We start from the raw sequence: 17265 nt of genomic DNA on the forward strand, positions 1-17265 counted from the left end.
AAGACTTGTTCAATGTGTCAGAAGTTATAATTTTGAGCTAAACCTACAAAATGCACAGAAACTGAATAACCAGTTATTATGCATGAAGCAAATCACATTCAGGAATTGCTACTGTAACTAAAATAGAATCCCTAAGAGATCTACAGATTGTTTTACAGAAAAAAAATTATAATCTGTTGTTGAGACACTGAAAACATTAACCTTCCACACAGAGACTCTTTAAATTTCACTCCTCACCACTGACCACTAAGACTCAAGGAATATCTTGGAAGAAGTATCACTGAGGCTCAAGGAGTATCTTGGAAGAAGTAGCACTAAGACTCAAGGAGTATCTTGGAAGAGGAAGCACTAAGGCTCAAGGAGTATCTTGGAAGAAGTAGCACTGAGGTTCAAGGAGTATCTTGGAGGAAGTAGCATTAAGACTCAGGGAGTATCTTGGAAGAGGTAGCGCTGAGGCTCAAGGAGTATCTTGGAAGAAGTAGCACTGAGGCTCAAGGAATATCTTGGAAGAAGTAGCATAATGAATGTAAGAGCAAGAAGATGTGGAGGAGTACTGTGTCATGGTCTCTTATGATGTGACAGTAGCTGTGTTCACTTGCACAAGACCTCCCAGGATCAAGCCAAATACCAGCATAGATTTCCTACCCACGCCTTAGTGAGTAGTTATTCACAGTTCATATTTGCTGGAGAAAGAAGTATCATTCCTGAGTGTAGAATTGTAGAGTTTCCATGTTTTGTGGATGTCCCTACACTCATGAACATATGCACAAATATACAGCACTAACTTGATTTATTGAGTTGTTTTTAAAGAGGAGAACAAGAAAGAGATTTCTTAGGAGTCCATGTAAAATAATGTAGTTCTTTCTTTTCTATTGCCCAGCTCTTGATCATACTATTTATTTATTGAATGTATTTTTCTCCACTATCTTAAGCAAAGTACAGAAGTATTTTTTTAACTTTTTATTGATCTTTATGGATTTCACATCATGCATCCTGATTCCTTTCATCCCCCCCATCCCTTCACATCTGCCATCCCCTGAAACCTCCCCTCTCCCCACCTCAAAAAAAGTAAAATAAATTTTAAAAGAAAAGAAAAAAAAAACTCACTATGGAAGCTGCAGTGTGACACAGTGAGTCACACAGTGTACCCTTAAGTCCATCTTTACTTGCGAGTGTTCATTGCAATGAGTCATTTGTTTGGTTCAAGGCCTCTGGCTTCTGCTGGGCCCTCACTAGGACTCCTCTTGGACATCCTGCTGTTGCCCTGTGTCATAGATATCCTGTAGTTTCGGATCTGCAGGACCAGCCCCTTCATGTGCTCCAGCAAATCATAGATGGGGTGGATGTTAGGGTGGGCATAGTCCTCGTTCTGGGCCTGGGAGGTAGCTGGGTTGGTCAGCCTGCCAGTTTACCCTCATCTTCATCACCAGGGCAAGATCTCCAGCACTGCCCCAGCTAGCTCACCCTACACAACAAGCAGCAAGGGGATGGGCAGCTCATGGGCACCTACACCACCAGGGTCAGCTCTACCGTGTTGCCCAGGCAAGGTACAGGGGCCATCTTCTGAGCATGGCAGCTGATGAAGGGCAGGACCAGATCTCCTACTACCATGCCCCAGGAGGCCAGCTCTCTCTCTCTGCTGTGAGTGGCAAGGAGCAAGAAGGGGAGGGCCTCTTTCCCTCACCCTCACCATCACATGGCAGATAAGAGGTGCCCCGCCCAACTCACATCCTCAGACAGGCTCATGCCTGCCCCTCCCATCCCTATCAACAGTGGTCAGCTCTACTGTGCTGCCCAGGGGAGGTGCAGGGCTTGCTTTCCCAACTGGCCCCTTTGTCTGCCATCTGATGGCATGGTGAAGGAAAGATTTCCTCCCTCCCTTGGCCTTCACCTGACAGGTGGAAGAGTTGACCCTGCCCCTCCCCAACAGAAAGAAGCACTTGGGAGAGCAAAAGTATTTTCAATATATTTAAATGTATGTTTTTCAACTCTTTCCCTCAAAATTCATCACTTACAAAGGCAGGAATCTTGCCTGTGGTACATAATAGACCCCTGATCATATTTTAATGTTGTTTATTTAGTTGTCTATTTACCTGCTAAAAATAAATCTTTATTTATTTGGATAAATAAAATTTTGATAAATAAAAATCAATTTAAAAGATATAATTTTATCATAAGACAGTCAGCCAGGCAGTGGTGGCGCATGCCTTTAATCTCAGCACTCAGGAGGCAGAGCCAGGCAGATCTCTATTAGTTCGAGGCCAGCTTGGGCTACAAAGTGAGTTCCAGGAAAGGCACCAAAGCTACACTGAGGGGAGACCTTGATCTGGAGGAGGTGGGAATGGAAGGTGTGCTGGGGGGAAGGGGAGGGGGGCAGGAAGGGAGAGAACAAGAGAATCTGTGGCTATTATGTAGAACTGAATAGTATTGTAAAATAAATAATAATAAAAAAAACAAAAACAAAAACAAAACCTAAGACAATCAAGAAACTATGAAAGAATGGAAACTCATCCAAAAATAGGAAATACTGAAGACATCAATAAAAAATAACAAATTATTAGAAACTCAAAGTATTACAAAAAATACTTTAGTACTTAGTTGGAAATTTAAGAAACATGCTTACTAAAAAAGAGAAAGAGAGAAATGAAAAATATGAGCAATATAAAAGAAAAGAAGAGATCAATCCTGGAATTAAAATACCTGACTATCAGAAGTTCCTGTACTAATGGGGAAAATGGAGAACAAAAGATAGAATGGAAGAAGAATTCAATGGAGGGCTTTTGAACTGAAAACCCACTAGATGCTCTAAAATTAAATGAAAAAGAAGTCCACCATGATTCAACCTTACATAATTCCAGAAGCTAAAGCTAAAAATATATCTCTATGTTATTCTACCTCAAAAATATAAAATATAACTAAAATATGGTATGGAACATATACATATATTATGAATGGATGTATGAGTACTTAGAAAGACTATAAAAAGCTTACGTGAGTATATTAATTCTCAATGATGTTCATTATCTGTAGAAAAAAAAGAAAGTAATAAAATATTAAAAATATAAAGGGAGCATAATTAGCTTGCACAAATTTTAATTTAAAAATCATTCTAGACAAAAACAATTTAAAGATTAAAGATTCTGGAGGCACATATAATGGCAACATGACCTCACTCTATTCATGCTTTGGTGTATATAATATTTTCTAACTTAAGACAAACAGATGAAAGTGACAACAAATGAAAATAGGTCACATACAAATTTCAGGAAGGAAAAATGATATAAGCATTTCATTTGTTGGAGAAAACTCTTTATGCTTACGTTTAGTGAAAGAAAGATCAAAATATTGAGATGTGATTATTGAAAAAATATTTGAAAATATTTATTAAGTATCAATGGAAGCATATTCATGTCGGTAGAGTGTTAACTTTCCATTATAACACATACCTTAGAAAACTAGTTTGTAAAGAGGAAATGTTTATTTTGACCCATGGATTTGGAGGCTTCACTCCATAATGACTTTGTTCCAATGCTTTCAAAGCTATGCTATGGTAACCTCTCATGGTGGGGTGTGAGTGGTGGAGTAAAGCTGCATACACCATGGTCAGGATGCAGAAAGGGAAAGAAGAAGGGACCAGTGTCTCTTCAAGGCATGCCCACAATGACAAGAACCCCTACTAGGACTCACTTTTTCAATTTCTACCACTTTCCAGTAGCACCAAGTTGGGCACTAAGCCTTTAGTACCATTCAATTTCAGATCCAGTCTACAGAATAGGACACTGCCCAGTCCATTCCACTTTGTCAGTTTCAAAAATTCCTTGGCTTTCCATCATGATTTAATTTTTTCTAGAGCTGTTTATCAGTTAAATTCTGAAGAACTGCATTTCAAAGGAAGGTTCACAAGTTAGCTCACTACAGATTAACACATCCATGTGAACTTTCCAAAGCATTCACCTCACCTTAGTGGATTTACTTTGTTCTTTAATGAAACTGTAGCTAAGAAAATGTTTCCTGAATTCATTATGGTATAGGAATTTTTAACTGGAAGATTAAAACTGGAAGATAATAAAGAAACACCCATACATTCTAAGAGAAAAAAATGACCTTCAAACAAGATGTATATCCAGCTAAAATATTAATTAATATAAAAGTACCCAAAAAAGCACATTGGACTTAAAATCATTCACCTATTCTTAAGGAAGCAATGAAGGATGTACTCTGCATAAAGAAAGAAGAGACCAGATAAGAAAAAGACATGAGAAATGTTGAAGAGAAATTACTCTTGACACTTATTTAAAAATGGTAAGATAGATCCTACTTGAACTACTACAGTAGAAGAGAGAGACTTCAGTTGAACTGACATCAACGCCAAGTTAAATAGACCTGGAAGGCTATTCAGTTCTTGAATAAAGACCTAAATAGTGTTGTCCACTTTATAAAGGGAAGACAAATTGAACTCAACACTATTTAGACAAAGGGTGGGAGATTATAAATGATAGAGTGAACAGATAGAAAAGTACTAGGAAACAGTAGACAAGGAGATGAGTCAGTGTGATCAATCCATCTGGGTTGCCACTTACCAGTTATCCATAGCTGGCTCATTATGTTCCCATGAAGGACAAAATAGAAGGGTCATTGTCCTTGACAATCACATTTTAGAGGTTTCATTCTCAAACTGTCTAAAAACTCCCAATAGGAAGAAGGAAATTTGTACCTGGAAAGAAGTGGGGGTGGATTACAATTGTAAAATTTCTAAAGTTAAACCTCTAGAAAAAGATAGGTCAAAGCCTGTCAAAACAGTATCCTATCTAGATCATCTCAGACAGGTGTAAGAAATTGGGCATCTTACTTAAGAGAAAACCAATGATGGTCAATGATATGTCATATCCAGTTCTGTGCATTGAAGGTATAAGCCTTCAGGGAACATTTTAGAAGAGGGAGCAGGGATTCTGCTGTGAGATTGTAATATGAGAAGCTACACCCATAAAATCTCATCAACATGATTGTCAAAACATAGTAACAGGGACAACACCAACTCACATGCCAAAATAGATGGGAAAAAGTCCACAAGGTCTCAACCCTACATAAATAATTAGAGATAAAGGAGTAAAGCTGGGAAAGAGAGAGGTGATCTTCGCCAGGAAAAAGCATGCCAATTGGTTGTCAAGAGCTGTACTGGATTGAATAGGCATGTCCTCCATAGACTCGTGTGTTTAAATGCTTGGCCCACAGGGAGTGGCACTATTAGGAATTCGGCCTTGTTGGAGTAGATGTGGCCTTATTGGAGGAAGTGTGTCACTGTGGAGGTGGGCTTTGAGGTCTCATATGCTCAACCTATGTCCAGTGTGGGACACAGTTGCTTGTTTCTGCTGCCTGAGGACCAAGATGTAGAACTCTCAGCTCTTTCTCCAGCACCATGTCTGCCTGCACACTGTCTGTCATGCTTCCTGCCAAAAAGATAGTGGACTAAACCTCTGAAACTGTAAGCCAGCCCCAATTAAATGGTTTTCAATGGATTTATTATTTTTTTCAAGACAGGGTTTCTCTGTGATGTTTTTCCTTTATAAGAGATGCTGTGCTCATGGTATCTCTTCATAGCAATAAAAACCATAACTAAGACAAATGCCAAACAGTCATCCCTGAAAACATACATACAAGTAACATTGTATATAATTCTGAGGTTATATTTAGGATTCTATATGTATCTACATAAACATAAATTCATGTAATAACAATTAATGAAAGAAGAGGGCATGAATTTGAAAGAAAGCAGGGAAGCGTATATTGTAGATTTTGTAAGGAAGAAAGACAAAGGATAAATGTTACAGTTATAATTTCAGTTATTAAAAAAAGAAAATGCATATATAGACCATTCCTACAATATTAATCTCATTCAAAATAATAATAAACATATATGCATTAAAAAATGGTATGGAGCCTGAAAGAATCTGAAGCCAGGGTTATTCATTGTCATAGGCCTCTGGCAAAAGAGTTCATATATGAAAATAAAATGGAATTATTCTAAATGGGGTAACATGGAGAAATTAATTTTTAATTAGTCTTTACAGTTGTATTGAATAGTTTAAAAGAACTACTAAGCAATAGGTAGATTTTTTTGAAGTTTTATATATATATAAATTTTATTTGTGGGATTATAATATAATTACAATATTTCTTCCTTTCCTTTCCTTTCCTCCCTGCAAAATCTTCCACATATGCCTACCTGCTCTACTTCAAATTCATGACCTTTTTTCACTAATTGTTATTGAATTCATATAATGTATATATTATATATAATGTATATTCTTATTTCATATATATTACTACTTACGAGGAAATTTATAACAATGACTACTATGAAGAAAGACCGCAAGTCAACACCCTAAGCTTCTTATTTAGCACCTCAGTAAAGGAAGAGAAAATTAATACCAATATAAGAAGAAAAGAATTTTTTAATTAGAAGAGAAATCAATGAAATTGTATGTTACAAGTAGTTGATATATTGTGCACTCCAATAAACTTATCTGGGGGTCGGAGAACAGAACAGCCACTATATTAAACATAGAGGTTAGGCAGTGGTAGCACATGCCTTTAATCCTAGCATTCTGGAGGCAGAGATCCATCTGGATCTCTGTGAGTTCAAGGCCACACTGGAAACAGCAAGGCAAGGTGACACACCCCTTTAATCCCAGCACTTGAGATCTCATGTCTTGCTTAGGAAAGACACATGCCTGTAATCCCAGGAAGTGATGGCAGGAAGTAGAAAGGTATACTCAGTGAGAACCAGGAACTAGAGGCTTTTAAGCTTTGAGGCTTTTAGCAGCATTTCAACTGAGATCCATTTGGATGAGGACACAGAGGTGTCCAGTTTGAGGAAACAGGATTGGCTGAGAAGTTGGCAAGGTGAGGTTAGCTGTGGCTTGTTCTGCTTCTCTGATCTTTCAGCATTCACCCTAATACCTGGTCCAAAATTTTAAGATTGGTGTTACAGTTACATAACATATATATGTTAATATATCTATTATGTAGCTTACATAAGTATGGATATATATCCATAATATATCCATATATAATCCATAATTATGTAAGCTACATAATATATATTCATAATTACGTACAGTTACATTTTATAAATATATTTATTTAGGAATATAATATATATATTCCTAAATAGAACCTGCTTGGATCATATGTTACGCTCAGTCCATGTAATGTTATTGTGTATATATTTTCAGGGATAACCATTTGGCACTGGACAATAGATAGACTTTTGAATATACCAAAAAATGTGATGGGATTGACAAAAGAAGAAAACAATGAAATCCCAAAGTATTTGGAAGTTAAACCATACATGTTCAAAAATTCATAGATCAATAATATATATATATTATATATGCATTATATATTATATATATCTAAAAGTTAAAATATTTAAAGTAAATGAAAGTGAAAACAAAACTTACAAAAATATATGAGAGGCAGGAAAACTAGTACTTACGAGGAAATTTATAACATTGAATACCATGAAGGAAGACCTCAAGTCAATACCCTAAGCTTTTTATTTAGCACATCAGTAAAGGAAGAGCAAATTAATTCCAAGATAAAAAAAAAAGAATTTTTTAATTAGAAGAGAAATCAATGATGTTAAAAAAAAACAAGAAATCCACAGAGAAAACAATACAATGAATAATTGGATCTTTGAAAAGTAATCAGTAAACATCTATATAACGTGTGTGTGTGTGTGTGTGTGTGTGTGTATGATATGTGTCTGAGTACATAAAAGAATGAGAGAGCATGAGAGAAAATGAATGCTAATATGAAAAATGAACAGGAATATTACTATAAGTCATCTATGGACAATAAACATAGAAGCCATAATATAATATTATTAATAATTCTGCATCCACAAATTCAATTGCCAAGATAAACTCACTAAATGATAAAGAACTTCAGTAGTCCTACATCTATTAAAGAAAATTAAATCAATAACAGCTTCTCAAGACAATGAACACCAAGCTCTAATGGGATCACTGGTAAATTTATCCAAATATTTAAGGAAGAATGTATAACAATTAGCTTTCACCTCTTGCAGAAGGCGAAATCAGAGAACATACCTTTCTCCTTCATTTTATAATACTAACTAACATCACCTCAACTCCAAGTTCAAAGACATTGGAAGAAAGAGCTACCATGTCAACACAGCTACAAAGATCCACAATGAAATACTAACAAATCAATTCTAATGATAAATAAAAAGAATTATATACCATGATCAAGAGTAAATTATCTTAGTAGTGTAATGCTGATTCAATAGTTAAAATGATTGAGCATAATACGTCATATCAGTGTGCTTATTGAGAAGGCTTCCTACCAGAATTGAGACAGAAGAATGAAGCATACCATTCCATGATTCATCTCAGGGAAACCTGGCTAGGAGGTAGTTTCGATGGCAACAAGAATTAGAGCCTTCCCTCTTAGACCAGACAGAAGCCAAGGTCCCTTGTCCATTCATGCTGACAATATGAAAAATATACACCTCTCCAAAAGGGGATAAGAGGCAGAATATTTTGAGTAACCATGGACTAGGACTATAGATTTAGATTACCACAGATTCCATGTTCCAACACTGTAGCCGTTTAATGAAGGTTCTATAGTAACAGAGTAAAGAAATTCATAGATCAAGATTCATTGAAAATACATTCGTATGTATATCAGGTAGGCAAGTTACAGCAAAGAAGAAAAAACCCACAATTCTTTGCTGTAAGCATTGGACACTACCTGGATAAAATTCTTAGCTTTTGGGTTGGTGAAAACGAGAAGCCCTGTTTATACATTCCAAAAAGAATTACTTTAATAATCACGAGGAAGATGGGTAATATATAGAGTGGTCAATACATGGTTATTCAAGAGGTTAAAGACAACCTAATATAATTTGTGTTAAACCTTGAACCTATAGCATTCCAACTCTGTGCAATCACTATAGTTCTGGCCAGTCAATCAGCGTTGTGGGTGCAGCTACTTCTCAGGCTTTAGTTCACACTTCTCAGCATCATAGTGGAACTTCTAATTAAGTTATTAATGATCAATATGTAGTAAAGCTACAAAGAGTGAGAAGGCAGCAGTAACATTGTCTTTGTTCACAGGTGACATGATTATCTTCATATAAAATCAAGAAAAGCTAACAAAAAAAAATCCTAGCACAGCTATAAAATTCCTGCCAGAAAACACATAAAAATCACTTCATTTCCTATATATCAACAAGGAACATACAAAATGTTAAGTAAAAGGCAAAATGAAACTTACAGTAGTACCACAGTAAGCTGTAAGAAAAATGTAACAAAGTGTATACAAGGTAAATATGAAAAAAAAAATCACAGTATTGGTAGAAAACCCAGAGAACTAAGTAATTGAAAAGGTAAACCATGTTCATTGCTACAAAGATTCAATGTGTTTAGATGTCAGTTCTTCCTAACTCAACCCACAGATTCAAAGCTCTCAACATTCTAAATGTTTGGGGTTTTTTTGTGGCTATTAACAAATTAATTCTAAAATTTATCCTGAGAGGCAAAATATCCAGAAAAAAATGATACATTATTTAAGAAAAAATGATAGAATTTGAAGATTAACCCATTCTGAATGCAGGGTTTATTACAATGCTACATTGATTAAGAAAGTGTAGTATTAATGAAAGAATACATGGACAAATTAGTGGAATGGAACAGATAGCCTAAAATAGACTTGGATAAAAATGGGCATTTGACTTTTGACCCAGGAATAGAGAATATGTAATGGAAAGAACAGCCATTTTGGCAAGTGGAGATCGAACAAGTGGGCACACACATATAAAACAACCAAAATCTAGAAAAATGGCAGCACTAAATAAGAATCTGGAGCGACAGGAATCAGCATTCACTACTCAGGAGATTTCAAGATAGTCCAGCCACTTGGAAGACAATGTGGCAGTTTCTTACAAAAGTACATATGCCTTTACCATATAACCCAGCAATAATGCTTTCCAGTATTTACTCAAATAGTTGAAATCTTTTGTCCACACTAATCCTGCACAATGGATATTTATAACAACTTATTCATAACTGCCCAAACTCTAAGTCAGTCAAGAAATCCTTCAGTGGAGGGAATAGATAAAATAACTGTGATATACCCAGACAGTGAAAACCCTATTCAATATTAAAGCATCAGCTACTAGGGAATGAAAGAACAAACTCAAATGTGTACTATTAAGTGAAAGAAGCCAATCTGAAAAATCCACATAGAGAGTGATGGCAATGATGCTGAAATCTTCAAGAAATGAAACTGAACACAGCTTCCATCGGTTACGAAGGTGACAGGGACGATATGTGAGGCACAGGGAAATGCCAAGGCAAGAAAATGATTCTCTATGATGCTGAGATGGCAGGTTCATGTCACTGCTCATTTTCTAAGGCCAGAGACTATATATCAAGAGTGAACACAATGAAAAATATGGACTTTGCATGATAATAATGTTCAATATAGGTTCACCAACTGCAACAAATCTAACATTCTGGCCTAGAATGTTTGTTCATAGGAGGAAGATTATGCATTTGAGAGAGGAGAAGTACACTTTCAACTCAATTTTTCTCTGAACTTAAAGTACTTCAAAAACATAAAGTATGTTTTTTGATGGGAAGGAATTATTAACTCCAGGAAGAAATGTTATATAAGAAAGAAATTGCTCTCATAATTCAAAACTCAGCTCAGCCATAAAAATATTTATATGGTCATAAATTTTATACTATTGATTTAATCAAATTTTAGGGAAAATTATGCAGAATTATCAAAAATAGAGAAGTCCATGACCTAAGCTTTCTCATTCATACCTTCTAGAGGAATATATGGATAAATAGTTTAATGATGGTATAATAATATAAATATGGCATAATATGTATAAAATGAAAATAAATACCTTAAGAAACAATTCCAAACAAATGAATATGGTTGTTTTTCAATAGGATACTTAGAAGTGGCAGAAACTATGGACAAATAGGTTATTAATTTTATGAGAAGTATGCTTTTTAAGCTACATGTTAATAGTGGGAAATAAAATAGGCAATACAAAAAAAGTGAAATGTAGTGCCTGTCATCCATGCAGTCTCATTCTGATAATCCTTAGCTATCAGACTTTAGCAGTCTCATTCTGATAATCTTTAGCTATCAGACTTTAGCATTATAGGTTGAACTGTGCCCCTTCCAAATTTGTATGTTGAAATCCCAACTCCCTGTATAAGCAAATGTGAATTTATTTGGAAATATAGTAATTAGGTATAATCAGTTAACATTATTTTGGTCCATGGACTTTTAAGTAAATAGGAATGAATTGCTTATATAGAGGGAGTATTTGAACACAGTCCATGAGATAGATATTCTGAGAAATGAGAGCAGAGATCATGGTTACACTTTGGGAGCCAAAGAGTGCCAAATACAACTATTATGTCACCAAAGGCTTGGTCAAATACTGTCCCTTGTTGCTTAGTAGAAACCACATTGACTGCACCTTGAGAGCAGACTTCACGCCTCTGGAAAAACACAACAATAAATTTCTCAATTCCTGAAGTCATGCTGTTTACCATACTCCACTACAATAGTGCAGGTTGTATACTAGAAAGAACTAGGCTAGCAAAATATCTCAGTTGATAAAGTGCTTGCCTTATAAGCATCAGTAAGAGCCCATATCTGATTCCTATAGTCTATACAAAAAGAGGAGGCAGACTGTCTTGCCACTCAGTCTAACCTAACCCCCTATCTCAGGTAAAACACTTTTAAAATTTGGGGAGAAATCAAAGGTACCATTCAAATATATTGCATTTATATTGAAAATATGTTAAGATTGTCTTTTAATGCCATGATACTAGGAAAGAAAGGGTTCAATTTCGCCAGTGAGATAGCACAGCAGATAAAGGTGCATGTTTCCAAGAATGATAAAGTGGGTTTGATCCCGGGAGATCACATCCTGGAAGGTGAGAACTGGCTCCTCTGACCTCCTCATCCATACTCCCATACACATGTACAGACAGACAGACAGACAGACAGACAAACAGACATATAGTTTCTAGAATAGTGTCTGATTGATAGGGCTTGTTTTGATTCCCTTATTGCCAACCTGTCGGACTGAGTGAACTGAAATATTTATGTGTAAGACAAATTGCTAAACGGTCTTATTAATATAAAAAAAAACGGAGCCAGATATTGGGGTAAAAACTGAGAGATCAGGGAAGTAGAAAGAAGCCAGCCACATTCTCACCACTAGACATCCTCAGCTAAAAAGAGGGAGGGACACTGGATACTTCCTGTGTACTCACACCTATATGCCTTCTCTGCTCTGGCCCCAAACAGTTGGAAGTAGTATGAGAGGCTAAGCCCAAATTCCCAAAATACTGTTTATAAATGTTTATTTTTATTTAAAGTGGGTTGATTATAAAGGCAATCTCTTTTTAAAAGAAAGAGAAAGGCGGAGTCTGGGGAGGTGTGAGCCAGTCGCCCAAGGAGCAACATGTAATGAGCCACAGGTAAAGCCATGGAACCCAAGGCAAAGCATGGTTTAATAGAAATGGGTTAATTTAAGATGTAAGAGCTAGCTAGCAAGAGGTCTGCCATAGACTATATAGTTTATAAATAATATTAAGCTTCTGAATGATTATTTTATAAGTGACTACAGACCGTGGGGCTGGGCGGAATCTGAGAAACCTTTCAACTGCATTCATGTTTTGGCTTTCTAGATGCCTCCATCTATTACATCCATTTCCTCTTATACTTTAGCTATGTTTTAATGATGTATAGGTAATCATGACAAATCTCTCCTCCCCTCCATTTATATTAGTATTTAGAATATAAACTGATAAATTAATGCTGCTGATCCTAGGAACTCTACTATATATAAACTCTGTTTATGTCAATGCCTTAGTGTAGGTCTTTTGGAAGCTGTGAAGACCAATTGTACTGATATGCTGAGAGTTTCCAAGGGAGAAGGAGTTTCACAGCAGAAGTCCTGACAGCCTCATGCTTAATGAGATAGCCAACGACCAGATTCTCAGCATTGTGGTCTGGGCCCTAGTTCCTATCTGAAAACAATGATCATCCTGACAAACTAATGCATGATTGTTTACTAATTTTTGTTAAATTTTTATATGAGAAGTAAGTCTTGCCCCAAATGATGAAGAGCAATAATGCAAATAGCCAGTATTTCACTTTTGTAAAATCGTCTCCACCATCCTTTCAGATGGAGCCTCATGTCTAAGAACAATTTCCTGTGAAAAGAGGAGGACTACTGAGATCCTGAGCTAACTGCACTAAGAGTACTAGCTATTAGAGACCACGCTGTGTTCTTTCTGGACTATGTAGACTGGTTTCCCTCACATCTTGATCTTGCTCTAATTGCTGTTTTTGAGCTGTTTTCTTTTGTCCTCCTTATCACTGGTGATCCCTGTAGCTTTCTTTGGCAACTAAATATTAAATGAGGACTACTGAGAAAGAAGCAGAGGACATTATTCTTTACTCTTATAACTGACCCTGAAAACCTACCCATTGTTCAGATTCTGACTCAGTTGCAACCACATCAAAGATATGACAGATTTCCTGTTCCTTTGAAATAAGAACTCATCTGAAGTGACTATCATTTCCTAAATGGTCACTTTTAAAAGTGAAAGTAGCTGGTCAGGGCCAGTGGTGCACATCTTTAATCTCAGCACTTGGAGAAAGAGGCAGATAGATCTCCGTATGTTCTCAGCCAGGTCTGGGGTATATATCCAGCCCCAGGCCAGCCAGAGCTACACAGTGAGAAGTTGTTTCAAAACAAAACAAAAGTTGCTTTCTAGCTCTGGAATAAAGATGTTCAAGTTTCACTCAAAGTTAACCCCCACTCCATAGGAAAGGCCTGTGTGTGTGTGTGTGTGTGTGTGTGTGTGTGTGTGTGTGTGTGTGTGTGTGTGTGTCTTTCTGTCTTTCATAACCATGCATTTCCTAATTAGCAATTATTGTTCCCACTCCTTCAGGCCTGAATAGAAGAGTTAAGGGGACAGGAAAGCTATATAGGCACCAACAAGACTTTTGGAGGATTATCAAACCGACTTGCTCATGGTAAATTGTTGGACACTTCAGAAAGTGACTTACATTAAGTGGCTCAGCAGCAGGCACATGACTGTCGGTTTCCCTGCTCTACTTTTTTGTATTACTTTTCTTTCTTTAAAACCTGGGAATATGAGGCAGGAAAGATACAGCTGTTATTGCCTTGCTAACAGAACTTCTTCTATTCTTGGAAAGCCGTGGGAAACAGCCACAGTTAACTCTCTCATGGTGGACCACAAATTTCTCCCAAAGTTCTTTACTATGAACCTGTCTTCTGTGGCAATATACTTATTTCCCAAAACCATCACCAGTTTTTGCTTGGTCACTGAGCAGATGGCTTTATCTGTAAGCTTTATTTCGAGAGTTATTAAGTCTAAGTCAGTAGCCACCAGCTCTTTGTCTCCAAGTTTCCAAGGAAGAAGGAATACTCTCTTCCATCTTTACCTGAGTAATACAGGAAAGACAGTGACACCATAGCACATTTTTCTCCAATGGGATCCTCTCTACAGTGCATGGGTTCTTCAGCTATAACTTAATCCTTAGTGTTTTCAGCATGAGTCAGTGGCTCAAGGTCACAAAACCTTGATGAGCAACTCATTCTGGAGTAAGAGCAGTTTGCTCCTATTATCCCATAGCTCCATACCATTGAAGTAATACAGTTCCCACATCGGTCATCCCTCATGACTCTGAGAAATGGAAAGTGTTTGATGCATTCCCTGTACCTTCTTTATGTTTGATTGCCATTGATACCTTCTTGCCAGTGTGTATAATCAATCAATTACATTGTATACCATCCAATTCATCCAAAGCGCTGTGAGTTTATAATCTCTATCCTGTAAGAATTTGCTGATATTTTCTAAGAAAAATGTTATGAACAAATTCACAATGGAAGTTAACAAGATTGAAGATAATGATTTGCTGAAACAATTTCCCCTCTAAACTCAAAGGCTATGCAGTTTATTCAGGCAGCTGCCTTTTAATATAAAGGACATGGGCTTCTTCGAATTTTGATGTCTGCAGGGTCCTGGAACCAATTCCATGTGGACAAACAGGACCAAATTTAGTAGAAAGGGAAAACCAAGTAATAGTGTGTTGTATTATGGAAAGATCCAAAAAAAATCCTACCATTAGCCCCAACACTAACGTAAATGTAGTCAAATTGAGATTCAGTTTGAAACTAAAATGTGAGAAAAATAAATATTTGGAGAGAAAAGAAATGAATCAGATTTATAATAACACTAATTTAACACAATTATATAGTTTAAATCACTAGTCTCATGAAGTTTCAAGTCTCAAAAGGGACACTTCAACACTACAATTAATGTAAATGATTAGTAATTTTTCTGAAAAAATATTTTTACTGTTAGTATTATGGCAGTCAAGCCTTCAAAAGTATAATCTATATACACATTATTACTTTGTTTCTTTAAGTGCCTATAATATACACTACTTGGAGATGGGGAGGGACCTACATTTTCAAACAGGAAACATAAGTCCATCCCAAATAAACTAATATTTATAGTTTTTCTCATCCTTACAAATTGCCTTCTTGCAGGAAACAGACCTTATCCTGACATTTAATATTTCAATGCACCGATCTTGGTGGATGGAGAATGGACCAGGATGTATGGTGACATCTGTGACGCCAGCTCCAGACTGGGCCCCAGAAGACCATCGATACATCACTGTCTCAGGGTGTTTTCTGGAGTACCAATACATAGAAGTGGCTCATAGTTCCCTCCAGATCATCCTCGCAGTAAGTGTTGACAGCTAACCACTCTAGTGCTTCTGAAATTATTTATTTCTGGCCAAACTCAGTGCACATGGACTCTGTGTTAAATGTGTGTGGTTTTTGGCTTTTCCAATTAATGTCACTTACAATAGGAATTTGCTGGGTTAAATCAAGTCTTTCCAAACTTGTGTATGCTGCTTTTCATCAGCAATTGACAAAGACCCCTTGATATCATCCAACCCATAAAGATTTGATTATTTTTATTGCTGGTAAACTTTTCTTAAGATTGTCAAGGGAGGTTTTCACATCTTACATTCTTCCTACCCAAGAAGAAAGATTTGAATATGTATTTTCCCCCCTCTGGATGTTTCTTTTGGCTGATCTGTTAGTACAAATTCTTTCTTCTGTTTGCCTGTCCTCTTCATTCTCCAAGATTTCATAGGTCTTTCACTTTTTATACTCCCTCCTTTTTCAGAGCAATTCATACTTCCCCTAGAGTCTACCTCTAGACTTTCATGCCCCCCGTATTTTATGTTGTGACAATAAAGGACCCTCATTGTATCAGGAGGCAATGAAGTTACAAATGTCAAATTAGTGTCACAATTGCTTATGTCATACAAATAAATTATTTAAACTATTAGGATAAAGATACAAATAAAAAACAGCTTTTCCTGAAGAAACTTAGGAAACCTAACTATGTAATTCTGTGAGATTTAGAAAGTTTACAACTTTGTTATACATGATCTCATGTATTGGTGGAATTATTAAGGCAACTCCACGTCGTTAAAAGGGAGGTTTATTTTATGGGGTAACTTACAAGTAAAGGGATGGGTTACAGGGTCTGGGAAAGGTGAAGTGCAGTCCAGGGGTGTTCTCTAAAGAACTCTGCTTGGTCTACCTCCAGCGTCCAGGATCCAGGAACCAAAATAACCGGCACATCTGAATCTCATGACTTAAGTGCTCCTGTCTTGGCCCATCTCATAGGTGTGACAGTTACTGGAAGCCTCAATGGGGGTAGTACTTCCTGGTTAAAGCTGGAACAGCTACCCATTACACTCATGTGTTTATGTGAACACCTAGAAATATACAGTTTATAAAATTATAAAATAAAAATATATATATTCTTTACATTCCATATACACTTGTAATCAATGTTCACAACCTTAAACTTATTAGCAACAAATAAAATTTGTTGTTTAACTCTTTCTTCAGCTAATTACTTTGAGGGTAATATTAACTCACAGTTAAATAATAAAAAACAATAAGTTATATGTAAAATGGTTTCAATGTCTCTAGATTTAAGAAAAAATTCTTTTTACTATGAGATAAGATATTTATTGTAGCTGAGCATGGTGGTGCATGCCTTTATTCCCAGCACTCAGGAGGCAGAAGCAGGTGGATCTCAGTGAGTTCAAGACCAGCCTGGTCTACAG

General features: G+C 36.4%; 1 protein-coding gene across 2 annotated transcripts in view; it reads left to right on the top strand.

The window, feature by feature from the left end:
* The window catches only part of Nkain2 (sodium/potassium transporting ATPase interacting 2), a 1058393-nt gene that overhangs the window by 840126 nt on the left and 201002 nt on the right, over window positions 1-17265 (top strand). For both annotated transcript variants that reach the window (XM_076552533.1, XM_006981258.4), the window contains exon 4: window positions 15656-15856. In XM_076552533.1, the coding sequence (XP_076408648.1) occupies window positions 15656-15856 (201 nt within the window). The remainder of the gene's footprint in view (window positions 1-15655; window positions 15857-17265) is intronic.

This window comes from Peromyscus maniculatus, chromosome 16, assembly GCF_049852395.1.
Source record: "Peromyscus maniculatus bairdii isolate BWxNUB_F1_BW_parent chromosome 16, HU_Pman_BW_mat_3.1, whole genome shotgun sequence".
NCBI lineage: Eukaryota > Metazoa > Chordata > Mammalia > Rodentia > Cricetidae > Peromyscus > Peromyscus maniculatus.